Source organism: Salvelinus alpinus, chromosome 15 (genome assembly GCF_045679555.1).
Source record: "Salvelinus alpinus chromosome 15, SLU_Salpinus.1, whole genome shotgun sequence".
Lineage (NCBI taxonomy): Eukaryota > Metazoa > Chordata > Actinopteri > Salmoniformes > Salmonidae > Salvelinus > Salvelinus alpinus.
Window position 1 is genome coordinate 16,384,847 of NC_092100.1, and position 24,726 is coordinate 16,409,572.

Consider the following 24,726-nt stretch of genomic DNA (forward strand, 5'->3'; position numbering starts at 1 on the left):
CTCAGCCCTTGTAATAGGGTTAGAGGCAGAGAATCCCAGTGGAGAGAGGGGAACCGGCCAGGCAGAGACAGCAAGGGCGGTTCGTTGCTCCAGAGCCTTTCCGTTCACCTTCACACTCCTGGGCCAGACTACACTCAATCATAGGACCTACTGAAGAGATGTCTTCAATAAGAGTTAAAGGTTGAGACCGAGTCTGCGTCTCTCACATGGATAGGCAGACCATTCCATAAAAATGGAGCTCTATAGGAGAAAGCCCTGCCTCCAGCTGTTTGCTGAGAAATTCTAGGGACAGTAAGGAGGCCTGCGTCTTGTGACCGTAGCGTACGTGTAAGTATGTATGGCAGGACCAAATCGGAAAGATAGGTGGGCGCAAGCCCATGTAATGCTTTGTAGTTTAGCAGTAAAACCTTGAAATCAGCCCTTGCCTTAACAGGAAGCCAGTGTAGGGAGGCTAGCACTGGAGTAATATGATCACATTTTTTGGTTCTAGTCAAGATTCTAGTAGCCATATTTAGCACTAACTGAAGTTTATTTAGTGCTCTATCCGGATAGACGGAAAGTAGAGCATTGCAGTAGTCTAACCTAGAAGTGACGAAAGCATGGATACATTTTTCTGCATGATTTTTAGACATTAAGTTTCTGATTTTTGCAATGTTACATAGATGGAGAAAAGCTGTCCTTGAAACAGTCTTGATATGTTCGTCAAAAGAGAGATCAGGGTCCAGAGTAATGCCGAGGTCCTTCACAGTTTTATTTGAGACGACTGTACAACCATCAAGATTAATTGTCAGATTCAACAGAAGATCTCTTTGTTTCTTGGGACCTAGAAGAAGCATCTCTGTTTTGTCCGAGTTTAAAAGTATAAAATTTGCCACCATCCACTTTTTTACGTCTGAAACACAGCCTTCCAGGGAGGGCGATTTTGGGGCGTCACCATGTTTCATTGAAATGTACAGCTGTGTCATCCGCGTAGCAGTGAAAGTTAACATTATGTTTCCGAATGACATCGCCAAGAGGTAAAATATAGAGAAAACAATAGTGGTCCTAAAACGGAGCCTTGAGGAACACAGAAATTTACAGTTGATTTGTCATGGGACAAACCATCCACAGAGACAAACTGATATCTTTCCGACAGATAAGATCTAAACCAGGCCAGAACGTGTCCGTGTAGACCAATTTGGGTTTCCAATCTCTCCAAAAGAATGTGGTGATCGATGGCATCGAAAGCAGCACTAAGGTCTAGGAGCACGAGCACAGATGCAGAGCCTCAGTCTGACACCATTAAAAGGTAATTTACCACCTTCACAAGTGCAGTCTCAGGCAATTTAGTCTGGTTTTAGACCATCATAGCACTGATTTCCTTATGAATTTTAACTCAGTAAAATCTTTTAAATTGTTGCATTTATATTTTTGTTCAGTATACATTAGCTGGTTTGTCATCATCAAACTGAGAAGTTGATATGCATCTTGTGGATTTCCTGAAATCGTTGCATTGCAAAATAACCTTACCATTTTTTTGAGGTAAGATAAGAAACAGAACATGAGGTTAAATGTTTTCTTGGTAAAATAACTGCCTGCAATGTGTATTTGACAACAGGCGAGATGGAGTCTGCTTCCTAACACAGTATAACTTGGAAAACAAACATACAAAAATATTAATTTATCTTATAGAGTGTACAATTAAAGGATATGGGTGGAACCTTAAAATGCATTGACTACCAGATGCATTACCTACAGTATAGACTTGTCATACTGGTTTGGATTTGGCTCAATATTCTGTTCACCTAAAACAGCACAGGTTTCCCAGCCATAAATCCAACATACATCAAAATATTCCACTTTATTGAAATGCATGGTTCTATACTTAATGTATATTTACAAGGTCAGTCAACAATTTAATGTTTAAAAGGTTGAAATAAGGCAGCAAAACAATATTACAATACATGGAAAAGAAAACAGCATACAGTATTAAGAAACTGCAATGTTTTACAGAACACCAACTCATAAATAACTAGAGCACACAACTAATATTTCACAACTTTCATGATTCAATATGTACTTTCTTTTGGTATTTGGTCAATTAGCAAGTTAAAACAAGAGCGCATTGTACAAGTGAAATGGTTTATAGAAGGCCACTGGAGATGGATCTATGGATTCCGTAACTATGCAACGTGTTGGTTGATGACGAGATATTTAAAAAAGGCAAACCCTTCTTGTATGATCATTTCCTGTAACTGTACGATCCATACATGTCAGGGACTTGGCCGTATACACGTACAAATGAGAATAAAAGACTAAAAATACCAAGCCAATCTGTCACACATTCCGTGATGTCAGAGAGAGCGATCAGGGGGCGATCCAAGATCTCACTGTGGTCCCGTCAAAAAGTAACACTCCCAACCCCCCAAACAGCATTTTCAAAGCCAAGGGAAGGCACCAGTCAGTCTGACGAAGTGGTAGTAGGAATTCATATAGGCAGCAGTTTGATATGAGGTTCAAAATAAAAGGTGCTTTAAAAATTCAGCTGTACCATTCCAAGTCCATTGCGTTTTCACATTCCATGGTTATGTGGATTAAGGCTTTTTATGCTGAGATCTGGGGAAATGCCACCTGAATTTCCAACTCGGCCCCGCAGTGTCATTTTCTCACACCACGTTCCGTAAAGCTGAAGGCCCAATTCTAGAGGACTAACCAGTCTGTGTGATGCGTTTATCTTTCTAGGTTGCTTTTGTTGAGAACCTCTTCTGATTGTGGAACACTGTGTTCAGAAACAGCCCCGTCTTACCAGGTGTACGTCCCTGAGTGAGCTACGCCCCTGTTCAATATCATCAAAACAACAGTCAAGGGAATATTTTTTGTTGTTGTTGTAAAAGTTCAAGGAAAAAACAAAAATCAATAAATATAAGCCATTGCAAATAGTGCCTTTGGATAGAACTTTCTCTCAAAAACATATACTCCTATGTATACATATATAGTGGTAACTCAATATAGCTTTTAGATTGCTGTCTGTTATACCTATATAAGGAGCTCTCTTTCTTTGTGAAGAGGGAGGGCATCTGGCCTAAGTAGCCAGTGTTACACGTTTGAGTCCTGCAGTAGGGGCTCTTTGGCCTCCCCCGGCGGCCGCAGGCTGTGAGGGTGTCCATGGGGCGAGCTGTGCTTCTTCCAGCTGCCGGGCCGGAGGCCTAGGTGAGGTTGCTCTGGTATGAAGAGTGCCACCAGGAGCGCTAGTAGCACTGAGCATGCTCCGAAGAGGAAGGGCGGGCCAGGAATGATGGAACTCTGAGGAGGAAATAAAAGGTTCACATTTTCCATACCTGAAGTGACAAAATTAGGAACATTTAACAAATTAGGGTTACACAAGTGTATTGATACTTGATAACTAATTAACATTAAATACTGCCCAAAACCGTCTAAGTGTGCATAGTGTCTAAATAATCATAGTAACTTTTAAGACAGGGATAGAACCTTGTTAAACTGTCTGGTCATTTTTGAAGAGGTATCCTGGCTGTCAAAACAAAACTTCAAAGTCTACGCTAACTAAGTCAAATGTATTATCTGGCTGGTTCCGGTTGTGTATTGTGAGGACGAGTAGAAGTTTGATTGGGCCTGAAAATTCAAGCCCCGTCGGGTTCGGGCTAAAGATCTAAACAATAAGGCAGAGGAGCAGAAAAGGTTGGGGATGTGGTGCTGGGGGCTAACCTGTGGGAGGAGCTGAAAAGGTTGGGGGTGTGGCGCTGGGGGCTAACCTGTGGGAGGAGCTGAAAAGGTTGGGGGTGTGGCGCTGGGGGCTAACCTGTGGGAGGAGCTGAAAAGGTTGGGGGTGTGGCGCTGGGGGCTAACCTGTGGGAGGAGCTGAAAAGGTTGGGGATGTGGCGCTGGGGGCTAAGATGGGGGAGGAGCAGAAAAGGTTGGGGATGTGGCGCTGGGGGCTAAGATGGGGGAGGAGCAGAAAAGGGTTGGGGTTAGGGGTGTGGCTCTGGGGGCTAACCTGTGGGAAGAGCTGAAAAGGTTGGGGAGCTGGGGGATAACTTGTGAGAGGAGCAGAAAAGGTTGGGGAGCTGGGGGATAACTTGTGAGAGGAGCAGAAAAGGTTGGGGTTGGGGAGCTGGGGGCTAACCTGTGGGAGGAGCTGAAGGTGGGCTTGAGTATGGACCGGAGTGTCCCCGTTGCCATCTGGGGGCGCATCCAGCTCCACGTGGAAGATGTAGAAGATGAAGCCGTAGAGCGCAGGGCCCAGGCCATTACACAGCCCCCGGATCCCTGTCACCATCCCCTGGCCCACTCCTGTGAGATGACAGCCAACAATAATTTATCAATTGGATTGCATTCAACCTTTACTTCACCAGGCAAGTTAAAGGGATAGTTCAGAAAAATGACATAGTGGGGCAAAAAAGTATTTAGTCAGCCATCAATTGTGCAATTTCTCCCACATAAAAAGATGAGGCCTGTAATTTTCATCATAGGTACAATTCAACTATGACAGACAAAATGAGAAAAAAAATCCAGAAAATCACATTGTAGGATTTGTAATGAATTTATTTGCAAATTATGGTGGAAAATAAGTATTTGGTCACCTACAAACAAGCAAGATTTCTGGCTCTCACAGACCTGTAACTTCTTCTTTAAGAGGCTCCTCTGTCCTCCACTCGTTACCTGTATTAATAGCACCTGTTTGAACTTGTTATCAGTATAAAAGACACCTGTCCACAACCTCAAACAGTCACACTCCAAACTCCACTATGGCCAAGACCAAAGAGCTGTCAAAGGACACCAGAAACAAAATTGTAGACCTGCACCAGGCTGGGAAGACTGAATCTGCAATAGGTAAGCAGCTTGGTTTGAAGAAATCAACTGTGGGAGCAATTATTAGGAAATGGAAGACATACAAGACCACTGATAATCTCCCTCGATCTGGGGCTCCACGCAAGATCTCACCCCGTGGGGTCAAAATGATCACAAGAACGGTGAGCAAAAATCTCAGTACCACACGGGGGGACCTAGTGAATGACCTGCAGAGAGCTGGGACCAAAGTAACAAAGCCTACCATCAGTAACACACTACGCCGCCAGGGACTCAAATCCTGCAGTGCCAGACGTGTCCCCCTGCTTAAGCCAGTACATGTCCAGGCCCGTCTGAAGTTTGCTAGAGAGCATTTGGATGATCCAGAAGAAGATTGGGAGAATGTCATATGGTCAGATGAAACCAAAATAGAACTTTTTGGTAAAAACTCAACTCGTCGTGTTTGGAGGACAAAGAATGCTGAGTTGCATCCAAAGAACACCATACCTACTGTGAAGCATGGGGGTGGAAACCATGCTTTGGGGCTGTTTTTCTGCAAAGGGACCAGGACGACTGATCCGTGTAAAGGAAAGAATGAATGGGGCCATGTATCGTGAGATTTTGAGTGAAAACCTCCTTCCATCAGCAAGGGCATTGATGATGAAACGTGGCTGGGTCTTTCAGCATGACAATGATCCCAAACACACCGCCCGGGCAACGAAGGAGTGGCTTCGTAAGAAGCATTTCAAGGTCCTGGAGTGGCCTAGCCAGTCTCCAGATCTCAACGCCATAGAAAATCTTTGGAGGGAGTTGAAAGTCCGTGTTGCCCAGCAACAGCCCCAAAACATCACTGCTCTAGAGGAGATCTGCATGGAGGAATGGGCCAAAATACCAGCAACAGTGTGTGAAAACCTTGTGAAGACTTACAGAAAACGTTTGACCTCTTGTCATTGCCAACAAAGGGTATATAACAAAGTATTGAGATAAACTTTTGTTATTGACCTAATACTAATTTATTGACCTAACCATAATTTGCAAATAAATTCATTAAAAATCCTACAATGTGATTTTCTGAATTTATTTCCCTCATTTTGTCTGTCATAGTTGAAGTGTACCTATGATGAAAATGACAGGCCTCTCATCTTTTTAAGTGGGAGAACTTGCACAATTAGTGGCTGACTAAATACTTTTTTGCCCCACTGTATTTATATAATTATTTCCTTTCCTTGAAGGATTTGCCTTGATTTGTCACATGCGCCGAATACAACTTACCGTGAAATGCTTACGTATGAGCCCTTAACCAACAATGAAGAGTTCAAAAGTAAGAAACAATGCGCTAAATAAACTAAAGGAAAAATAGTAATAAAATAACTACAGTATAAAGAGGCTATATACAAAGGGTACCGGTACAGAGTCACTGTGCAGCGGTATGGGTTAGTCGAGGTAATTTAGCTAATATGTTCATGTAGATAGAGGGTAAAGTGACTATGCATAGATGCAAAATAAAACTATAACAAAGTACAAACCTTGTTGGTCTGGTTCAGCAGTGCGGGAAACCAAAGCACTGATTGCTGGGAAAGTGATGCTTGACATGGCTGCTAGAGCCCCTGCTGCCCACATCATCCTGTAGAGAGATGAGAGAAAACAGATTAAGTCACTTGAAAGAGCATCTCTTCATTGACCTGAATCAGATGAGTCACATTAAAAAAAGCTTACCATGGCTCTGAGCCAAACCCATACCAGGCGAGCTGTAGTATCTGGAACCCGAGGCCGAGCAAGATAGTGTTCTTGTTCCCGATGGAACGCATTAGTAAACTTAATACTACTGTCTGACAAAGAAAGAAAAATAATAGAATTGGAAACCATTTATTTGAATGTTAATATTGCATATAATAAATGTTCTCATTAATGCCCAAACCAGGTTAACATAACATGGTAGAGATTGGGATTACAGCGCCTTCAGACAGTATTCATACCCCTGATTCCACGTTTGTTGTGTTACAGCCTGAATTCAAAATTGATGAAATACCCCATAATGACTAAGTGGAAACGTTTTAGAAATTTTAGCAATTTTATTTTGACGAGTCAATACTCTGTAGAAGGAGCTTTCAGTTATCTTGGGCATGTCTGCATCACCTTTGCTAATATTTATTAATCTGGATTTGGGGATTTTTTCCCCAATTCTTTCTTGCGTATTTTCTCAAGCTCTGATAAGTTAGATGGGGAGTGGCGGTGAACAGCAATCTTCAAGTCTTTCCACAGATTTTCAATGAGATTCAAGTCTGGGCTGTGGCTGGGCCACTCAAGGACTTTCACATTCTTGTTCTGAAGCCTTCCCAGCATTGCTTTGGCTGTATACTTGGGGTCATTGTCCTGTTGGAACGTAAAATCTTTGCCCCCAGTCTAAGGTTGTTTGCACTTTGAAGCAGGCTCTCAAGGATTTGCCTGTTTTCATTGTTTCCTCTATCCGGTCTCACAGTCCCTGCTGCTGAAAAGCATCCCCATAGCATGATGCTGCCGCCACCATGCTTCATGGTAGGGATGGTTTTAGATGGGTGACTAGCTTTGCATAGCGCTTTGCAATCAGACCAAAGAGTTACATTGTCTCATCAGACCACAGAATATTTTGCCTTATGCTCACAGAGTCTTGCACATGCCTTTTTGCAAACTCTAGGCGTGCGGTCATGTGACTTTCTCAGGAGTGGCTTCCGTCTGGCCACTCTTCCATAAAGCCTAGATTGGTGAGGTGCTGTAGAGATTGTTTTCCTCCTGGCAGGTTCTCCCATCTTAGCCAAGGAACTATGCAGTTCTGTCAGTGGTCATTGGGTTCCTGGTCACCTCCCTGACCAAGGTCCTTCTTCTAATTGTCTCATTCTTCCCCACTCCTCTCCTCTGTAACTATTCCCCAGGTCGTTGTTGTAAATGAGAATGTGTTGTCAGTCAACTTACCTGGTAAAATAAGGGTTAAACAAATGTTTTCCTTGGTTGCTCAGCCAGATCTAGGCAGTCTGTGTAGTTCCATATTTATTTATTTTTTTCCCAGTGAAGGAGACAACTGTGCTCTTGGAAACTTTCAACACTGTAGAAATAGTTTTATACCTTTCCCCGGATATATGCCTCATCACAATTCTATATCATAGCCCCACGGACAGTTCCTTGGACTTCATGGTATAGTTTCTGCTCTGACATGCACTGTCAACTGTGGGACCTTATATAGACAGTTGTGTTTCTTTCTAAATCATGTTCAAAGAATTGAATTGACAACACGTGGACTCCAATCAAGTTGTAGTGAAATCCCAAGGATGATCAAAGGAAATTGGATGCACCCAAGCTAAATTTGGAGTGTCATAGCAAAAAGGTGTAAATACTTAGAAAATATTTATTTATTTCATTTTCAATAAAATTGCACAAAAACCCCCCATCTCTAAACACGTTTTCACTTTGTCGTTGTGGGGCATTGTGTGTAGATGGGTGAGAAAATAATATATTTAATCCATTTAGAATTCAGGCTGTAACACAACAAAATGTAGAATAAGTCAAGGGGTATGAGTACTTTCTGAAGGCACTGTACATGTTAATTGAATGACAACTAACCTGTGCAACGATTGAAAGCAGTCCTAGAACAGCTATGAAAGCTGCAACACTTTCAGGTGAAAATCCCATAATCTGTAGAAAAAATTAATTAAGCAAAATGCATGTGATTGTACTGCCAGTGAGACCAAAGTAACTATACCCATCATCAAGCAAAGACAATGATTTAGCTAAATATACACTACATGTAGACACCCCTGAAATGAGTGGATTTGGCCATTTCAGCACACAGCCATTCAATCTCCATAGCCAAACATTGGCAGTAGAATGGCCCGTACTAAAGAGCTCAGTGACTTTCAAAGTGGCACCGCCATAGGATGCAACCTTTCCAGCAAGTCAGTTTGAAATTTCTGCCCTACTAGAGCTGCCCAGTCAATTTTAAGTGCTGTTATTGTCAAGTGGAAACGTCTAAGAGCAACAACGGCTCCGCCGCGAAGTGGTAGACCACACAAGCTTACAGAACGGGACCCGCCGAGTGCTGAAGCGCGTAAATATAGTCAGCACAAAAACTGTTCGTCGGAAGCTTCCAAAAAATGGGTTTCCATGACCGAGCAGCCGCACACAAGCTTAAAATCACCATGCGCAATACCAAGCGTCAGCTGGAGTGGTGTAAAGTTCGCCGCCATTGGACTCTGGAGCAGTGGAAACACATTCTCTGGAGTGATGAATCATGCTTTACCATCTGGCAGTCCGACGGAGAAATCTGGGTTTGGCAGATACCAGGAGAACGCTACCTGCCCCAATGCATAGTGCCAACTGTAAAGTTTGTTGGGAGGAGGAATAATGGTCTGGGGCTGTTTTTCATGGTTCGGGCTAGGCCCTGTAGTTCGAGTGAAAGGAAATCTTAACTCTACACCATACAATAACATTCTAGACAATTCTGTGCATCCAACTTTGGGCAAGGCCCTTTCTTGTTTCAGCATGACAATGCCCCCATGCACAAAGTGAGTTCCATACAGAAATGTTTTGTTTAGATCAGTGTGGAAGAACTTGACTGGCCTGGACAAAGCCCTGACCTCAACCCCTTTAAACACCTTTGGGATGAATTGGAACGCTGATTGCAAGCCAGGCCTAATTGTCCAACATCAGTGCCCAACCTCACTAATGCTCTTGTGGCTAAATGGAAGCAAGACCCTGCAGCAATATTCCAACATCTAGTGGAAAGCCTTCCCAGAAGAGTGGAGGCTGTTAGCAAATGGGGGACCATCTCCATATTAATGTCCATGATTTTGGAATGAGATGTTCGACGAGCATGTAGTGTAGCTGCAAGCAGCAAAGAACTACAATGAACGGTGTAATGGACCATTTGTGAAATTACTTTGCAGTGTTCTTCAAATTAACTATAGTCAAACCCACTCGACAAGTCTGCCAAATATTTTGACTATGAAGGGGACTTGACCTCCGTGACATTGATCATGGCAATAACAACTCAAAAAGGTACGTTTGTCTTATGTACAGGATACACCGTCCAACGAAATTCTTACTTGCAGGTTCCTTCTCGACAATGCAACAACAATAAGAAATAATACAAGATAAGAATAGGAACAAAGTAAATGGTAGTAGAATAGAATAAACATTTGAGCATAATTTTAATACAGGAAGGGGGTGGACACATCTGACATGCGTCTCACACACACGCACTGTTTATTTGGGCCATACGTTTGACAGAACACATTGTAAGTAGAGAATACCTGTCGTAAGTAGAGAAAGAAGCTGGAGTACTGGCCAGCCTCGGGGAGGTAGGACAGGAACACTGTTATACAGATGAGCAGCACAGTGGAATCCTGGCCCACTTTCCTTAGAGACTGGAGACAGAAAGCAAGGGGTTAGATTGGTGATAACAATATGATGTACAATGAACACCCATCCACTCCTTCACACGTCTTATGGCAGAAAGGAGGCCTTTATGAGAACTGGGTCACAACCAGAGAGCAAGCGAGAGGGAGAGATTTCGCTCAGACTAAAAAATAATAATAATCCTTTAGCCTCATTGTTGTAGGTCAATCCAGGGCTCTAGACTAGCTTTTTCCACTAACCTTTTGGTCGCACCAATTTTTAAAATGACCTGACTAATAATGACTAGCCATCTTAGCATGCCCTTCTGTTCTTGCATTGATTCGGATATATTTACTCAGGGTTCAATGTTCACTTTTTTTCCCCTCAATGGCAGTTAAATGCATTGGGGTGTATGCTTTCTCTCTATATTCAGCTAGTAATAGGCTACATTTGGTTATTATTTAATTATGTATTAAAAGCTGTATGATATAATTTTACAACGCAAGACATTACTCTATTTGATACAATTGCATTAGATTAATTGCATAAATGTTTGTTTCTAAAGCAGGTCTGTAATTATTTATTACATCTCAAAATAGGATGTTGCCCCTTTATGACCGACTGCTTTTCAAAATAAATATTGATACTGTACGCCTAGTGGGCTAGCCAAGGCCTACAGTGGGCTAACCAAGGCCTACAGTGGGCTAGCCAAGGCCTACAGTGGGCTAGTCAAGACCAATGCTAGGTGTCTTTTCGTAGCTTTCTCTTTATAGACTATCAACAATAGCCAATAGAATATAATTTTTTATCAGTGACAAGTAAGACAATAGATGGTAGCCTATGATTAAAAAAGTAAGCCATTTCATCTAACATATCCAGAGAATTAGGGGTGTAAGGGTAAATGTATTCGTACTGAACATTCGGTATGGGGACCTTGGTTCAACCCAAATAAAATAAATTATAATAATCAAACAACGGCTATAGGCTATGCACGTTGTAATCAAAATTCGGGAACTAGTTCTGTACGATTACGAGTGGTGGGGTCGATAAACCAGGATTCTCCATCATCGTCTAAATCCCCAGTTTGAGAACATTTTGGCTTCACAGTAGATTACAAATGGCGATGGACAGAGAGTTAACAGTACTATGTAGCCATTGCTCAACCAGAATAGCAGATGCAGCTCCCAGCATCTCAAATATTTTTGACACATTTACACCGACATCACCCAAGTACTCATACCACTGGGAGCAAGACGGAAACACAAAAAATAAATCAAAATAAACGTCATCTCCCCTCTGCATTCAAACAGCTATTCGCAGCGAATTCTGACAAGGCCAAATAAATTACAATAGCGATAGGCATGTTTAGCCTATAGCCATGGATATGCTCCCATTCTCGGTGGTTTAGAAAAGGGGTTTTCAGCACCTTGTGTAAGTCCTAAGTCCTAATCCTATTTATTTGCATATCCGATTCCAAATCGGTTATTTTTCCTGCAGTCGGAACAGACTGGAATCTGATATTTCAAGCCACCTTCATAGGTGGTTTGAAGTCAGATAAAAATCTGATTCCTGGCCATGTGACTTGTGTCTGAACGGTCAAATCTGATTTATTTGCCCTCAAGTAGCTTTTAGACATTAACGTCAACTCATCATCGTTCCTACCAGGAATATGACTTTCCCGAAACGGATCCAGTGTTTTGCCTTCCACACAATACAATGGATCTGATCCCAGCCGGCGACCCTGTGCGACGCCGAAAAAGGGGAAAACGTGGCGGTCTCGTGGTCAGGCTTCGGAGACGGGCACATCGCGCTCCACTCCCTAGCATACTACTCGCCAATGTCCAGTCTCTTGACAATAAGGTTGATGAAATCCGAGCACGGGTAGCATTCCAGAGAGACATCAGGGATTGCAACGTGCTCTGCTTCACGGAAACATGGCTAACTCAAGGGACGCTAACGGAGTCGGTGCAGCCAACTGGTTTCTTCATGCATCGCGCCGACAGAAACAAACATCTTTCCGGTAAGAAGAGGGGCGGGGGGGTATGCCTTATGATTAACGAGAAGTGGTGTGATCATCATAACAACACACAAGAACTCAAGTCGTTCTGTTCACCTGATCTAGAACTCCTCACAATCAAATGTCGACCGCATTATCTACCAAGGGAATTCTCGTCAATCATAATCACAGCCGTATACATTCCCCCCCAAGCAGACACATCGATGGCCCTGAACGAACTTTATCTGACTCTTTGTAAACTGGAAACCACACACCCTGAGGCTGCATTCATCGTAGCTGGGGATTTTAACAAGGCTAATCTAAAAACAAAACTCCCTAAATTCTATCAGCATATCGATTGTGCTACCAGGGCTGGAAAAACACTAGACCATTGTTATACTAATTTCCGCGACGCTTATAAGGCCCTCCCCCGCCCCCCTTTCGGAAAAGCTGACCACGACTCCATTTTGTTGATTCCAGCCTACAAACAAAAACTCAAACAACAAGCTCCCGCGCTCAGGTCTGTTCAACGCTGGTCCGACCAATCTGAATCCACGCTTCAAGACTGCTTCGATCACGCAGATTGGAATATGTTCCGCATCGCGTCCAACAACAATATTGACGAATATGCTGATTCGGTGAGCGAGTTCATTAGGAAGTGCATTGACGATGTCGTACCCACAGCAACGATAAAAACATTCCCAAACCAGAAACCGTGGATTGACGGCAGCATTCGCGTGAAACTGAAAGCGCGAACCACTGCTTTTAACCAGGGCAAGGTGACCGGAAGCATGACCGAATACAAACAGTGTAGCTATTCTCTCCGCAAGGCAATCAAACAGGCCAAGTCTCAGTACAGAGACAAAATCGAGTCGAAATTCAACAGCTCAGACACAAGAGGTATGTGGCAGGGTCTACAGTCAATCACGGATTACAAAAAGAAAATCCGCCCCGTCGAGGACCAGGATGTCTTGCTCCCAGACAGGCTAAACAACTTTTTTGCCCGCTTTGAGGACAATACAGTGCCACTGACACGGCCCCCTACCAAAACCTGCGGGCTCTCCTTCACTGCAGCCGAGGTGAGTAAAACATTTAAACGTGTTAACCCTCGCAAGGCTGCAGGCCCAGACGGCATTCCCAGCCGCGTCCTCAGAGCATGCGCAGACCAGCTGGCTGGTGTGTTTACGGACATATTCAATCAATCCTTATCCCAGTCTGCTGTTCCCACATGCTTCAAGAGGGCCACCATTGTTCCTGTTCCCAAGAAAGCTAAGGTAACTGAGCTAAACGACTACCGCCCCGTAGCACTCACTTCCGTCATCATGAAGTGCTTTGAGAGACTAGTCAAGGACCATATCACCTCCACCCTACCGGACACCCTAGACCCACTCCAATTTGCTTACCGACCCAATAGTTCCACAGACGACGCAATCGCAACCACACTGCACACTGCCCTAACCCATCTGGACAAGAGGAATACCCATGTGAGAATGCTGTTCATCGATTACAGCTCAGCATTTAACACCATAGTACCCTCCAAACTCGTCATCAAGCTCGAGACCCTGGGTCTCGACCCCGCCCTGTGCAACTGGGTCCTGGACTTCCTGACGGGCCGCCCCCAGGTGGTGAGGGTAGGTAACAACATCTCCACCCCGCTGATCCTCAACACTGGGGCCCCACAAGGGTGCGTTCTGAGCCCTCTCCTGTACTCCCTGTTCACCCACGACTGCGTGGCCATGCACGCCTCCAACTCAATCATCAAGTTTGCGGATGACACTACAGTGGTAGGCTTGATCACCAACAACGACGAGACGGCCTACAGGGAGGAGGTGAGGGCCCTCGGAGTGTGGTGTCAGGAAAATAACCTCATACTCAACGTCAACAAAACAAAGGAGATGATTGTGGACTTCAGGAAACAGCAGAGGGAGCACCCCCCTATCCACATCGACGGGTCAGTAGTGGAGAAGGTGGAAAGTTTTAAGTTCCTCGGTGTACACATCACGGACAAACTGAACTGGTCCACCCACACAGACAGCGTTGTGAAGAAGGCGCAGCAGCGCCTCTTCAACCTCAGGAGGCTGAAGAAATTCGGCTTGTCACCAAAAGCACTCACAAACTTCTACAGATGCACAATCGAGAGCATCCTGTCGGGCTGTATCACCGCCTGGTACGGCAACTGCTCCGCCCACAACCGTAAGGCTCTCCAGAGGGTAGTGAGGTCTGCAGAACGCATCACCAGGGGCAAACTACCTGCCCTCCAGGACACCTACACCACCCGATGTCACAGGAAGGCCATAAAGATCATCAAGGACAACAACCACCCAAGCCACTGCCTGTTCACCCCGCTATCATCCAGAAGGCGAGGTCAGTACAGGTGCATCAAAGCAGGGACCGAGAGACTGAAAAACAGCTTCTATCTCAAGGCCATCAGACTGTTAAACAGCCACCACTAACATTTAGCGGCCGCTGCCAACATACTGACTCAACTCCAGCCACTTTAAAAATGGGAATTGATGGAAATTATGTAAAAATGTACCACTAGCCACTTTAAGCAATGCCACTTAATACAATGTTTACATACCCTACATTACCCATCTCATATGTATATATACTGTACTCTATATCATCTACTGCATCTTGCCATCTTTATGCAATACATGTACCACTAGCCACTTTAAACTATGCCACTTTATGTTTACATACCCTACAGTACTCATCTCATATGTATATACCGTACTCTATACCATCTACTGCATCTGCCATGCCGTTCTGTACCACCACTCATCCATATATCTTTATGTACATATTCTTTATCCCTTTACACTTGTGTGTGTGTGTAAGGTAGTAGTGTGGAATTGTTAGGTTAGATTACTGTTGGTTATTACTGCATTGTCGGAACTAGAAGCACAAGCATTTCGCTACACTCGCATTAACATCTGCTAACCATGTGTATGTGACTAATAAAATTTGATTTGATTTGATTTGACTTAAACATATCTTGTTGCTTGGTAGCTACACTGTTGACAGTTTGACAAGAACATGTGGTAGCTAACTATCTTGTAAATTGTTTACAAACAAATGTATGAATGTGCTAAAATGCTTAACAGCTACCTAGTTGACTGCTGTGGCTAGCCAAAAAGGCCTCATTTTGAAAGGTGGATCATCTTATCCTTTGAGGATTTAAAAGTGTTTTTACACTATGATTTTGAACATTCAAAGCAACTGAAAAACATCCATGATAGGAAGGGTTGTCACCTTAGTTTGAAACATAACTTCTGAGTGATAGGAAGCACAAGTACCGCCACCAATCAGCCTACACCACTGCACACACCTGTCATTACTATGACAACTAGCATAGCCTTGTCAGTAAATGACTGCTGTCTGAACACACACAAATCTGATTTGGTCACTTGTAACTTGCTGTTTTGACCATCAGTAGTCCAAAACAGATTTGAAAAACAAAACTGACTTGAGCATTAAGGCTTGCAGTGTGAACAAGGCTTTAGTGACAGCCCATCTCATTGCCCCGGAGTGGGAGAAGCACTGTGCTACAGACACGCCCCCTTTATGAGAGTCTCAAGTGTGCATATCTTTCTCTTTGTAAGAAAACCTTATAGCATAGGCCTATACAATGTCCGAGCCATGTTAACATATTGATTTCACACGCATAAGGCACTTTATTTTAGTGTTGTTGATTAATCATGTTTTCATTTAAGAAAAGTTGTTATTCCTGATGGTGATCTCATCAGGCATTATATGACACATGATCATATATGGAATCAGGAATATCAGCACTTTGTATTTTTTTATTTTTTTTATTTAACTACAGTAACTGTTGGCATTTCATTTTCCCGCTGTACCGAAACGTGACCTCAAAACTGCAATACGTACCGAACAGTGGGTTTGGTGAACCATTACACCCCCACTTAATAGTTAACTACCGAAAAACTACACGATGTGTTGAATTGGCCATCTCGTTAGTCTGTCATTTTTTTATGGACTAGGCCTATCTGCTGTAAATGTCTAACTCTCTCCTCTGGCACACACGCAGCTGATGCAGACACCAAGAATGTTCTGACCGTACGTAGACTGTTTGCTGACCAAATATGTGCTATAACTCAGTAATAGCTACAACTCAATAATTTGCAAGGAATATCAACAAATGTGCCCACGTGGGTCTCAGTGTTTCCCCTATATTCATTTAGCAGTTGCGGACCACTCCAAAAAAATCTATACAAATAAAACATTTTTTTAATCATTTTTCAGGGTAAACTTAAAATTATTAAAACCAGATATAATGTATGTAGAAAAAGATAATGGCGCTATATATTTTTTTAAACAAGATATTTGAGAACTAACAACCACCAAAATAAAACATTGACAGTCAGGAAGAATATAAAATTCCAAAAATGTCATGACATTGATTGTTATGTTTGATTCACTCAGCATACGAACACGGCATAAGCCATGGTAAAATGTGTAGAATTTCAGGAAATTCTCTCTCTCAGCCCCATGACAGTGAGTAGAATTGCAGGAAATTAGCTTTAAAACTGCAAAATGTATCCCCCCCAATTCTGATCAGAGTAATTGTTTAATATGATCTTTGTTTAATATGATCTTTGTTACTTGTCCATTCGGTCAACTCAAATCTATATTCTTCTAGTCAGACTATTTTCTTTTCTTGTTTCGAACAAGCGTTAATGTCGAGGCCTGTGTGATGATATATTTTAGCAACATAGCCTTCCTCCCACTCAACATTGCCTGAGGAAGACCTGTTAAGTTGTGCCATGAGTAGCTGCTGTACATTGTGTAATTTAGCCTCAAACATTTAGTGGCGCTGCCACTAGGCGGTTTGGAGTATTATGAAATGTGCTTTTCAGCCCGCTCTCTATGTATATAGTATGTTAATAGTTCCCCTGTTTTGCCTCTGTGTATACCATGTAGCACTCCCTCCCCCCTTCAAACAACAGTTTGGGATGTCCCTACCCCCCCAATGAAATTGACATTTCAAATGGTTAAGGTAAGAGTTACGTTAAGGGAAGGGACATCCCAAGGATACCAGATAGCACAGACCATCAAACAACCCATTTTAGGAGAGTTCAGGTTTGCATGATGTATAACACACCCTGGTCTAAACGCTTGTTCCTTATGCTGGGTAAATCCCATTGTGTTTTTCTAAAATGATGTCCGTGTGCCATTTCAGCACGGTTAACCGGTTTTGGGCACTGTTGGTTTCTATGCCCAATTAGAAAGACATTGTTCAGAACTAAAGCTGAGGTACACTAACATGGCCTGTACCAAACAATTCAGTCCAAATGCATGAACAACACCAACTGAGATATATGCATTTGGGAAGAGAAACTGACCAATTGTAATGTGGTTAGTTGTAAGGGTGTAACCTCTTGCAACTAACCACATTACAATTGGTCAGTTTCTCTTCCCAAATGCATATATCTCAGTTGGTCTTGTTCTTTTATGAAATCTATTGAAAACATTAAGTGATGGAGTTATTGTGGAGGCAAATGGTAAGACTGAAGAGGACCACTGGTAACATGAGTAGCTAGTTGAAAGTGTCAACACACAACCAGATGCTATAATGCTTCCATAAGGGAAGCCATGGCTGTCAGTCAAGAGGAAAAGGTCTTGCAGCACAGCCATTCTCACCACATTCTATCGCTGAGCCCCCTTTTTTTTACCAAGAACAATACCTGCCTCCACCACTGCCACCAATTCCATTGATACCATTGTCCCGCCCCCCACCACGTTATTTTGAATTCTAAACTTTCCCCATCATCAGGACTGTGACGCGGCAGAAAGGAAATGTCGATGTTCCTCCTCGGTCTCGGAGACCCACCAAAGCCTAATACAAATTCTAGCTACTACCCCTGATCAGTGCCAAAGTGAAGCACACATCTTCAAAAGGTTTGAGAATGTTTCCCAAACAAGCCAATATATTTGTACATTGGTAGGACTAGGCTAACCCTTTACTTCTTGAATCCTCATGTAATTTGCAATAAAGCATATCGATGTCAAGAAAAGGCATCTCATCTGGCCTATCCAAATCATATTGAACTCTAAAAGCACACTAATGGGGTACATAAACATAACAGTTGGATAATTCATGGGGTAGAGAAACAATACAGTTGGATAATTAATGGGGTACAGAAACTGACTGAGCCTTTAGAAGTTGACCATGTACTCACAGCAAAGGGGTCGGCCTGTTCCCAGGAGATGGGAGCCCCCCAGGATGCTGGCCGCATCTTCTCAGGCAGAGACTCGGGCACGGCCACCAGGATGAAGCAGATGTCCAGCATAGCGATGGCCGAGGCCAGCACCACCACCAGGCCGTCACCATACACACGGCCCAGGTAGGCTCCGATGGCCGGGCTCGTCACCAGGCTAGCAGCAAAGGTGGCCGACACCTAACGGACAAGAGTAGAGGTGGTTTACTGACTAACTCTTCAACTACCACTCTTTAAATAAAATCAGAGTTTCACTTTCTTGAGTTTGTGCAAAATGTCTACTTTGTTAAGTGGGACCAAATTGCAAATAGGTTCTAAAGGATATAGCTATTTTAGCCAAAAATGGACCACAAATCACTGAATCAAAAAAGGTGAGGTGGTAAAGTTGAATATGATAATAAATTGTGTAGGTAATGTCTGATACACACCAGTCCATAGGCCATGCTGCGTTCATGCTCCTGCGTGATGTCAGCGACATAGGCAAAGACCACGGAGAATGTTACAGCAAACACACCGGACACTGAGATAACTGCAAAATACCACCTGAAACAGAGGCAGGATATGGCACTCAGTTATTATTACACTTGACTCTCAGTTCCATCTCAACACATCACATTATATTAGCAAATTAATCTTGCATAAAATATAGTAGTGTAGAGTAGAACAGTATGAAATTCAGCATGAAGTTCAGATCTTCCCAATTTGTTTAACCACAATAGATTCCATAGAACTATGATTCATTTGAATGGTGATCTCAGTAACTATGGACTCTCTCTGGTTGCGTGCCATCGTACCAGGGACTTATCTTCATCAGTGGAATGGGAGCGCAGGTGAAGAAAACAGTAAGCAGGAGAAAAGACTTCCGACCCCACACATCAGACAGGGCACCAATCAGCGGAGCACTCAGGAAAGACAGCAGGCCCTGAAACACAATAAGAAGACACACCCAATGAATGGAAATAGAATTGAAGTGTAACTAGATGTGCTGTTCAAAAATAATAACACCTGTTCAAACACCATACCTTTACCCCCTGGATCAAGCCATTCATTAGAAACGTATGCTTTGGGAATGTCTCATGTAGGACCTGGATAACAAGGGGATAAGGACACAAAGTGGAGACTTAATTGTGATTATAAACTGGGTGGTTCGAGCCCTGAATGCTGACTGACTGACAGCCATGGTACATTTAAGCAATAAGGCCCAAGGGGGTATGGTATATGGCCAATATACCACGGCTAAGGGCTGTTCTTAAGCACGATGCAACACGGAGTGCCTGGATACAGCCTTTACCCGTGGTATATTGGCCATATAACACAAACCCCTGAGGTGCCGTATTGCTATTATAAACTGGTTAAAATGTAATTAAAAGAGTAAGAATAAATCTTTTGTCATACCCGTGGTATACGGTCTCATATACCACGACATTCAGCCAACCAACATTCAGGGCTCGAACCACCCAGTTTATAACAGACTGTATACCACGGGTATGACAAAACATGTATTTTTACTGCTCTAATTACATTGGTAACCAGTTTAGAATAGCAATAAGGCACCTCGGGGTTTGTGATATATGGCCAACATACTACGGCTAAGGGCTGTGTCAAGGCACTCTACATTGCATCGAGCATTAAAATCAGCCCTTAGCCGTTGTAAATTGGTCATATACCAATCGCCCAGGGGCCTTACTGTTTAAACAGTTTCATCAGCAGCCAACAAATCATACGGTATGAAATAATAGGTAATAAAGACGACAACCTACCACCAAAGTGGGTGCTGTAAGAAGGCCCCAGGCAAAAAATTCCAAAAAGATGACAATTACAGCATGGTAGACACTGGGAGCTCCAAAACCTTGTGCCTGGTGAACAGAGTGGAACCGCTATGTAAGTATGTCAACAAGCAACAAGTAATACTCAATGATCTTTTTTTCAAATAAGATAAATTAAAAGGTAAACCCAGCAATAGGACATCATTATACACAGTGTAGCAACTTCCTGCTTACAGTCATCAACAACAGAATTCATATCTGCCACTATTGACTCCACTAAAGTTACATTTCCCACATTGGAAGAGCCAGTAGTAGCAGTCTTGGCAAATTTGACTTTTGTTAGCAGGAATATGGTCCCCTGTGTATGAATATACATCGAGGCCAAGAGTATGTGGAAACCCCTTCCAATTAGTGGATTCAGCCGTTTCAGCCACACCTCTTGTTGACGGGTGTATAAATTGAGCACACGGCCATGCAATCTCCATAGACAAACACTGGCAGTAGAATGGACCGTACTTAAGAGCTCAGTGACTTTCAACGTGGCAGTCTAGGGCTGGGCGGTGTGCCGTATTTTACGATATACCGGTATTGATGCATGGACTGGTTTGGGTTTTTACTTTACCTTCTATAACGGCATTTGAATGTTTGATTTGTTAAATGTGATACGCCGTGTTTAATGTCAATTTTTATAGTTTATTTCGCTATTGAGTCATCTCTCTCCATGCAGCTTTCCACACAGACCTAGCCCCGCCCTGCCACTCAAGGAGTGCATTTGTTGTTCCTTGACCACAAGACACTTGCGTTCAGTCTGCATGGTCAATGCAGCACATGCAACAATGTTGATGACAACAAAGCTGTTTTCAATTTGCTTCTTCATACAAATCCAGTAGCATTCTATAAATTACACTATTAGTTTGTTTTCCTCACATCTGCAAACAGCTAGTTTGTCTTTTCTTAGCAAGTTGGGTGTAAATCTTGTTAGCCGCTAATGCTAATCACTAGGTAGCTAGCTAATAAATGTACGGAGTCAGAGTAAACATAAATAGTTATACTGCCTGATAATACCAGTGATGGTGTAGTTCTAAATCAGCATGTTGTTTGTGCAACTGTACCTTCTAAATCAAAGAGGAATACAAGAATCAGGAGGGGTGCGTCACTTGAGTGGGTTGAGTTACTGACGTGATCTTCCTGTCTGGGTTGGCGCCCCCCCTTGGTTTGTGCTGTGGTGGAGATCTTTGTGGGCTATACTCGGCCTTGTCTCAGGATTGTAAGTTGGTGGTTGAAGATATCCCTCTAGTGGTGCGGGGGCTGTGCTTTGGCAAAGTGGGTGGGGTTATATCCTTCCTGTTTGGCCCTGTCCGGGGGTATCATCGGATGGGGCCACAGTGTCTCCTGACCCCTCCTGTCTCAGCCTCCAGTATTTATGCTGCAGTAGTTTGTGTCGGGGGGCTAGGGCCAGTTGGTTATATCTGGAGTACTTCTCCTGTCTTATCCTGTGTCCTGTGTGAATTTAAGTATGCTCTCTCTAATTCTCTCCTTCTCTCTTTCTTTCTCTCTCTCGGAGGACCTGAGCCCTAGGACCATACGTCAGGACTACTGGGCATGATGACTCCTTGCTGTCCCCAGTCCACCTGGCCCTGCTGCTGTTCCAGTTTCAACTGTTCTGCCTGCAGTTATGGAACCCCTACCTGTCCCAGACCTGCTGTTTTCAACTCTTAATGATCGGCTATGAAAAGCCAACTGACATTTATTCCTGATTATTATTTGACCATGCTTGTCATTTATGAACATTTTGAACATCTTGGCCATGTTCTGTTATAATCTCCACCCGGCACAGCCAGAAGAGGACTGGCCACCCCTCATAGCCTGGTTCCTCTCTAGGTTTCCTCCTAGGTTTTGGCCTTTCTAGGGAGTTTTTCCTAGCCACCGTGCTTCTACACCTGCATTGCTTGCTGTTTGGGGTTTTAGGCTGGGTTTCTGTACAGCACTTCGAGATATTAGCTGATGTACGAAGGGCTATATAAAATAAAATAAACTTGATTGAAGAATCATTAATATGTTAGCTACATGAAGTAGCTAAGAGAAAACAGTCAATGTAGCCAAAGATTATAGGGTCCCCCAGGAAACAATTATCAACACTTTGGTTCCTACGCTATCACAATAACTCCTCCCTGGCATTTTCCTTCGTTTTCATGTCGAACAACACTATTCAAAGTGCCCACTATCATATTCTAACTATAGAATTAGAATAATCATTCTATTTCCATGATTCCAACAGTTCACTCAAGTGTTTTGCTCTAAATCATATGTCAAATCGCTATTGCAACATTTGGTTCAAAATAAGGTTTAGATTGTTTGCCCATATAGTGCAGCCCTACATGGCAGTGTGGAAATGATCTCAAATGAGTGCAGTAAATGCAGAAATTTATGAAAATGCAAAAAAATATTTTGGATTGAATTGAACAGTATAAAACAATCATAGTGGAGAAAGACCCATTGAAATCACTTTGAATGTATGTTGCCACCCTGAGGTCATGCACTACTTATAAAGCAAATAATAGTGTCAACATTTCTTTTTTAATACCGTGATATGGTATTTTGGCCATATCGCCCAGCACTACGTGGCACCGTCATAAGCTGCCACCTTTCCAACAAGTTAGCTCGTCAAATCTCTGCCCTGGTCAACTGTAAGTGCTGTTATTGTGAAGTGGAAACGTCAAGGAGCAACAACGGCTCAGCCCCGAAGTGGTAGGCCACACAAGCTCACAGAACCGTACCCCTGAGTGCAGAAGCGCTTGTAAAAAAAATAACAATAACAATAATTGCCTGTCCTCGGTTGCAACACCCATTACAGAGTTCCAAACTGCCGGCAGGAAGCAACGTCAGCACAAGAACTGTTCGTCTGGAACATCATGAAATGGGTTTCCATGGCTGAGCAGCCGCACACAAGCCTAAGATCACCATGCGCAATGCCAAGTGTTGGCTGGAGTGATGTAAAGCTCACCACCATTGGACTCTGGAGCAGTGGAAACGCGTTCTCTGGAGTGATGAATCCTGCTTCACCATCTGGCAGTCTGAAAGAATAATCTGGATTTGGCGGATGCCAGGAAAACGGTACCTGTCAGAATGCATAGTGCCTAAAGTAACGTTTAGTGGAGTAGGAATAATAGTCTGGGGCTGTTTCATGGTTCGGGCCCCTTCGTTCCAGTGAAGGGAAATCTCAACTCTACAGCATACAATAACATTCTAGACGATTCTGTTCTTCCAACTTTGTGGCAACAGTCTGGGGAAGGCCCTTTCCTGTTTCAGCATGACAATGCCCCTGTGCACAAAGTGAGGTCCATACAGAAATGATCAGTGTAGAATAACCTTACTGGCCTGCACAGAGCCCAGACCTCAACCCCATCGAACACCTTTGGAATGCCAACTGTGAGCCAGGCCTAATCGTCCAACATCACTACCCGACCTCACTAATGCTCGTGGCTGAATGGAAGCAAGTCCCCGCAGAAATTTTCCAACATGTAGTGGAAAGCCTTCTCAGAAGAGTGGAGGCTGTTATAGCAGCAAAGGTGAGACCAACTTCATATTAATGCCCATGATTTTGGAATTAGATTTTCGACGAGCAGGTGTCCACATACTTTTGGTCATGTAGTGTAGCTACCATACTGCTGAGTGAGAAGCTATACCTTTAGAGGATAACTAGCTAACGTTACACGGAACGAAACAAACAGCCAACGTTAGTTAGCACCAGCAGATACGTTAGCTAGCTGACGTAGCTAGCACTGTTGTTTTTGAGAGGACTAGGAAGAGGCATCGTAACTTCCCCCAGGGCGCTGGCAAGCAGAACGAGCTAGCGCGTTAAATTTCACATATTGTAGACAGACATACCACATGCGGCAAACTAATCTCAAGAAATACGATGACAAATAGTGCGATTTTGGTGTAAACTCACCGTTCCTCCATCCTTGATAATAATTTTTTTCGCCAGCAGGAGACTGCGATTCGCCCGTTTCTTCTTTTTGCTCTGTGTCATATTACCATTCTAGTTATTTTTTTAATAAGAATATATTTAAGAAATTTAAGACAAACTATTGAAATCAGATTATGTTGGATAAGAAACAGAATAAATCAAATGTTCTAACTAAAAGGGCTGTTTCGTCCATTCACTCAGCCACCGCCATCTTTGCAAAAACATTGTTAAAACGTAATGACGTCTCATCACACGATGTTCTGACGTGCATGTACCCGCTATCAAAGATTATGCCGCGTTCAAAACAACTGCGACCTGGGAATTTGAAATTCTCCGACTTCCGATTTGTGCGTTCAAAACAACTGGGAACTTGGGGAAAAAAAACGAGCGCCCAATGGGAAAAGTCCATTTGAACGGTCATCCAACTCGGAATTCCATCTCCCGAACTCGGGCCTCTTTCTAGAGCTCAGACCTGAAGATCACTAACTTCATGAATTGACCTCGTATTGCCGCGTTCATAACTACTGGAATCTCGGAAAAATATAAGGTAAAATCATGACAAACATATTCAGTTCATATACATATTATTCATATTTAATTCAG

The 24,726-nt window shown here is 43.2% G+C and overlaps 1 protein-coding gene across 1 annotated transcript; it reads right to left on the reverse strand.

Annotated features, from left to right (window-relative positions):
• Positions 1–1,825: 1,825 nt before the first annotated feature.
• Positions 1,826–24,400, reverse strand: LOC139539558 (hippocampus abundant transcript 1 protein-like). Its single transcript, XM_071342622.1, has 12 exons — positions 24,106–24,400; positions 20,148–20,243; positions 19,410–19,472; positions 19,182–19,309; positions 18,816–18,930; positions 18,349–18,567; positions 10,065–10,178; positions 8,377–8,448; positions 6,499–6,611; positions 6,309–6,406; positions 4,121–4,287; positions 1,826–3,282 (listed from the first exon to the last, which is right to left on the reverse strand). The coding sequence occupies exons 1-12, from the start codon at positions 24,184–24,186 to the stop codon at positions 3,076–3,078; spliced, it is 1,473 nt and encodes a 490-aa protein (XP_071198723.1). The 5' UTR covers positions 24,187–24,400; the 3' UTR covers positions 1,826–3,075.
• Between the last annotated feature and the right edge of the window lie 326 nt (positions 24,401–24,726).

Excerpts from the sequence above, each read along its gene's own strand:
- LOC139539558 (XM_071342622.1), bottom strand. The coding sequence starts at position 24,186 with ATGACACAGAGCAAAAAGAAGAAACGGGCGAATCGCAGTCTCCTGCTG. Across the intron at positions 18,568-18,815 it reads GCAGCATGGCCTATGGACTG|GTGTCGGCCACCTTTGCTGC; the intron begins GTGTGTATCAGA and ends CTTGTCCGTTAG. Across the intron at positions 6,612-8,376 it reads TGCTTTCAATCGTTGCACAG|ACAGTAGTATTAAGTTTACT; the intron begins GTTAGTTGTCAT and ends TTTCTTTGTCAG.